Source organism: Mus caroli, chromosome 9 (genome assembly GCF_900094665.2).
Source record: "Mus caroli chromosome 9, CAROLI_EIJ_v1.1, whole genome shotgun sequence".
NCBI classification, from domain to species: domain Eukaryota; kingdom Metazoa; phylum Chordata; class Mammalia; order Rodentia; family Muridae; genus Mus; species Mus caroli.
In genome coordinates, this window is record NC_034578.1 from 83,052,689 (window position 1) to 83,058,072 (window position 5,384).

At 36.1% G+C, this 5,384-nt stretch overlaps 1 protein-coding gene across 1 annotated transcript in view; it reads left to right on the forward strand.

The window, feature by feature from the left end:
- The window catches only part of Dop1a (DOP1 leucine zipper like protein A), a 72,207-nt gene that overhangs the window by 25,312 nt on the left and 41,511 nt on the right, over positions 1-5,384 (forward strand). Inside the window, exons 11-13 of the mRNA XM_021171895.2 lie at positions 1,104-1,223; positions 1,315-1,429; positions 2,399-2,632. Of these exons, the coding sequence (XP_021027554.1) occupies positions 1,104-1,223; positions 1,315-1,429; positions 2,399-2,632 (469 nt within the window). The remainder of the gene's footprint in view (positions 1-1,103; positions 1,224-1,314; positions 1,430-2,398; positions 2,633-5,384) is intronic.

A 5,384-nucleotide genomic window follows, 5' to 3' on the forward strand; every position in this document is an offset into this window, starting at 1 on the left:
GAACTCAGAAATCCACCTGCCTCTGCCTCCCAAGTGCTGGGATTAAAGATGTGCCCCACCATGCCTGGCTCTGATTCTGCCTTTCATTATTGACTCTTTGGTGGTAATTGGGTAGTACCCTTAACTTACCTAAAGCATACTTTTATATGTATATAAAACATATCTATATGATTTCTGATGATATATTTCTCACTTTTTTGTTAGAAAAGTTGTACTCTATACTTGAGAATTTGTATTATCCTAGGGAGTATATTAGTTCTTTTTGTTCCTCCCTGACAGTATATAATACAGCCACTCTAGTTATAGAAAGGACAGGAGAAAAATAGGTAAGAAATAGTCTAAAAGGTAACCATTGAAATACTGTCACTTGTTCCTGAGAGTCTCTGTACTGAGCAGTTTACAGTAACTCTGCTTCACACTTCCTTTTTTCCTGCTGTTGCTCAGATGGGACCTGGAGAGTCTACCACTTAGCTGCACACCCGAGACCTTATTGGTTTTCAAGCTAAATTTTATCATTTGACAAGTCAAAAACTGGTCATTATTTACCCTTTGAAAGAAAATCCTAACTAGCATAGAAAAGTCAGCAAGATTACATAGCAGGAAGGCTACTGAAAGCACATCACAGTTCAGTGTATATGTGCCAACAGAAACAAAAAGTCTTGATACCAAATTGACAACTGCACACTTAAGAGAGTCCCCAAGCCAGCTGGGTATCATGACTCAGAGTTGTAGTGATCCCAGCATCTGGCCATGGGAGGCATAGGCAGGAGATTCTCAAGTGTAACTGTCTTAAACATGACAGCAGCATGTCTCAAAAGAGGCAGAGGGAACCTGCCTTTCCTGGTCTCTTGTGGGTTACTCTGCAGAGAGGATGTTAAACAAATTCTGATTATCATTCTTGTGAATTATGCAAACTCATGTTCTGAAAAGTTGTTCTATATAACATAACAGAGTGGGACTAGATTATGTCACCATTGCAGTCTACCTCCAATCAGGCAGTGTTCTAGGAGCTGTGTAGTAATGTGGGCTGCCCTAATAATGCTGCACTCGACTCTGAAAAATACATTAATATTTCTACTTATTTGGTTTCTTTTCCTTTTTAGTAAATTAAGGGAAAATAAGAAAACAGCCGAACTGATTAAAACTGCAAATCTTCTTTTTAATTCCTTCGANCCTTATTATATGTGGGATTACATTGCACGCTGGTTTGAAGAATGTTGTCGGTAGGTTAAACGCTTCACTTAATACAGTGTANTAATATCCAAAGCTAATATGATACTGTGGTTGATAAAGTCAATTTTTTTTCCTTTCTAGGAGAACACTGCATGCCAGACTTCAGGTTGGACCTGGAGACAGTAGTGATTNNTCTGAGTTACAACTGACTAATTTCTGCTTACTGGTGGATTTTTTGTTGGATATAGTCTCCTTGGTAAGACTATCTTGGTAAAAAGAAAAACAAAGAATTTTAAGAGCATAGTTTATATTTCATGATGAACACAAATCTCATCTACAGATAAATTCCATCTCTAAAACGAAAAGTGTTTTCTTTGGTATAGCTTTTTTCCGTAACATTTTCTAAATGTTTTTGTCTTCTTAGCATGTCTATATAGAAAACATAGAATCTACTTCCTACCTGCATGCTGTAAAATCTGATGTTTCCTGGGTGGAATCTAATGCTGCATTTGTACTTGCTAACAATGCTTTCTGTTACTCGAGACTGTTGGAAATGTTTTCCCTTGTGTTTTCTCTCCTCAACTCTTTGCTTTCTCATTTTGAAGCCTACTAGAAGTATGAGGGTGCTGTGTCAGGTATGGCATTCAGCCTGTTTATATTGACTGATTTTATTCACTTCCATTAGAATCTCAATAACATAGCACATAAAACTGGGGTATTCAGTTATAAATGCTTGATGTACTTGGATTGAGAATTGGTGGGTTGGGGGAGGGGGTGTGTGATGATGTGTTTCCCCGTATCTATGCCTGTAGAGGCAGGAGATNAGCATTATCACTCTCCACCTTACTTTTTGAGGCAGGGCCCCTTAAGCTTNCCAGTTAGATTAAAGTGGTTGATGGTTGCCGTTCAGGAATCTGCCTGTCTCCCTGTCCCCTGGCACTGCGATCTCAGATGTGCACCNCTCACCTGGCTTTATTGTGGGTGCCAGGGATCNGAACTCAGCTCTTATGCTTGCACAGCAAGCATTCTATACACTGAGCTCGCTCTACAGACCTAGGAAGAGGGATTTTATAAGTCATCAGTAATAAAATGCCAGTGAACTCTTCTAGTTAAAAGCATGATACCTGTAAAACATGAGCAAAAATACAGCCTTGTATAGATTAGAATAAAATCACTATGACTTTTGTATTATACATTAATATTTCCAACTTTCTTTTATTTTCAGGAGACTTATATTGAAATCCAGACAGAACACCTGCCCCAGTTGCTGCTTAGAATGATTTCTGCCTTGACAAGCCATCTCCAGACATTGCGCTTATCTGAGCTCACGGATTCTTTAAGGCTCTGCTCGAAGATCCTTAGCAAGGTTCAGCCCCCACTGTTATCTGCTGGCACTGGAGGTGTGGTACAGTTTCCAAGTGGGCAGAGCAGTACAGTCAAAGAATGGGAAGACAAAAAGGTAATTTCAGTTGGAGTTCATTTTTTCANGGTAAAACATTTTTGAGTTAAGTCATTTGAGTATCAGTGAATTTTTCTAAGATCAAAGTGGTTGTGGTCATTGTATAGTTTGACTGTCTATGTTAGTAATTTGCAGTAGAAGTAAAATACATAGAAATTTTAGAAATTTAAAGTTTGCCAATTGTCACACTAAAAGGAATATGTGACATTGTTTTACTTAGCCCAATATAACACATGTATTATCATTTTATTATATAAAATTGATGTCAGGAAAATGAGTGTGATCCTGCACTTTTTGCACTGTCTTCAAAATATACTGAACATTTTACTTTTAGAACATCTTTATACAACTATCCAATTTTTATCAAAAATTCTTGATCTGTATTGGTTTTATAACATTTGTATATGAAAATTTACAGTCATATCCATTGTTTAAAACATGCTTGGTTTAATAATAGCTATGTTATTGGTTTTTTAATTTTGAAACGTAAGTGCCTAAGCCACATTAGCTACATTGTAATTATCCAATAAACATATAGGCATTACCTGTTTGTTTAAGAGGCTTACGTATAAATTTTTTTGATTCTTTCATTACACCAAAAATTTAGTGTGATTTTCTTGAAATTTAGAACCTTTTTTTATTTCCAAGTACCCATATGCTCAGTATTCTCTTTAAACCTTAGTAAAATTAAACTTTTTATACATAAACACATATCTACACANCCTTGTAATATNTAGTTGGAACGTCTTGTACCATTGACATGCTTTAATACCAATGCAGCTCTTATAGAAAAATCAGTGATTTAATTCTTTTCAGACTTATATTAAAATATCTTATCTAGTAAGAGCCAGAAGATAACTCAGTGAATAAAAGCCTTTGCCTGGTGCCTGAGTTAAATCCTCAGGATCTACAGGGTAAAAGGAAGAAATGACTCAAGAGCATTGTGCTGTGACCGCCACATACACACTCACACAAACATATGTGCATAGTAATAACTGTCAAAATAAAAACAATAGATCTAGTAAAGTATGAGCAAAGATATTCATTTCAATTACATGTTAATTGCATTAAATATAGTCACATTGGCACTATGTAAATATAAATATTTGAAAAATCCTAGGGAATCAAGTTCTTTAATTTATAATTGTGTGGCTGTATAATTGCCTCTTTTCTTTAGATAACCTATTTTTCTTCCCTGTAAAATAAAGCTTGAGGAGGTATATACAACCTTTCCCACTGGCTGCTAACCCTGAAACGGTTTTCTCATACTATACACATGTGTCCCTGGTAATGCAATGAAACTAGGANCTTTTACTAAGTGTAAGTATACTTGGGTTAGACTANGTAAACNGAAAGCATTGTACTANCGCCTTCCAGCCTATGAAGTACGGATAATATATTCTGTCTCTACCATGTGTAGGAAAGTTTGTTGTTTTCCTTACATTGTGCTCCAAAGTTTTCTTAGAAATAAAACTAAAAGGCATTTAATTAATGTTGCAGCTGAATAAGATTTATGGGAGTTNTACATGATACACTTACCATTTTTTTCAGTAACATGNTCAATTTGTGAAAATTTACATATTTATCTGAAGGCCTTTATTGATGATCACTAGGTAAGATAAATGTGACAGTGTTCAACTAAATGCAGCACAATTAAGTAAACTGGTCTAAAGGATACTGACTTGTTAGCCTCGACTATCCTCCCATACCCATCCANCTTTCCATTCATCCTCTCTTCCTCTTTCACGCTGCCAGCATGGATTTTTTTCCCCTCACATACAATGGTAAAATCTTGGACATAGGAAAACTGATAATATTTTCAAGCTGAAGCTATTTTGTATATTCCACTTTTTCTGAAATGTATGTGAAGAGCTGCTACNTTTAACAGTTATGAGCCTAGTTTGGCCCCATGGTACTTGGTACTTTTTATAATATTGTGTTGAGTGTCTACTGAAATGCCCAAAAGGCCCTTTCTATTTTTAGAAAGAAATTTATCATAAAGTAATTAATTATATAGCCACATAATGTAGCCTAAACCATAACTATTGTGCATGTATGCAAGTTTTAATTAGATTTATAGATTAAATTTTATTACCTTAGTGTCGTCCTTTGTATTAATACAAAATAATTTTATAGGAATAAGCTAATGATGGTTTTATTATCTGAATAAGTCTTTTTTTTAAAAAAGCACATCATTTTAGATGGTGAATAGTCTTTCAAAAGAGAAAGGAAATAAGCCTAAATTTGATAATAAAATTTGATAAGCAAATAAGTCGAGTTGCTAGCTTCTTGACTGTGACACTATCCTATGAAAAGCTGTGCTGTGCATAGTAAAGCTGTGGTCACTGGAAATCGCCCTCGCCATGCCCTTGGGAGCTACTTAGCTTTCCTGCTGCAACCTTAGGCAAGTTGATTCTAACCTCCCTGAACTTCAGTTTTCTGTCTTTGAACATAGAAACAACTTGGTTCATCCAGTAGCTTTTAGGAACTACAGTCTCTGCACTTTTCACCCCTTTCCTTCAAGCTAAGAGACACATTAAACATGTGGCTACACATTGAATTCCAGTTGAGTTTATCTGTATAGTTATTAGTNTAGGAACAAATTGGGGGTAGAAATGCAGGATGAAGAGTAGGAGGGTGACTTGGCCTAGCTGGGAATCAGTGACTGTTTTCTTGAAGCAGAACTATCTGAGTGGAGCCCTAGAGAAGCTGTTGGGGTGGAGAAGCACGCACGTGACAGGGAGGAACATTG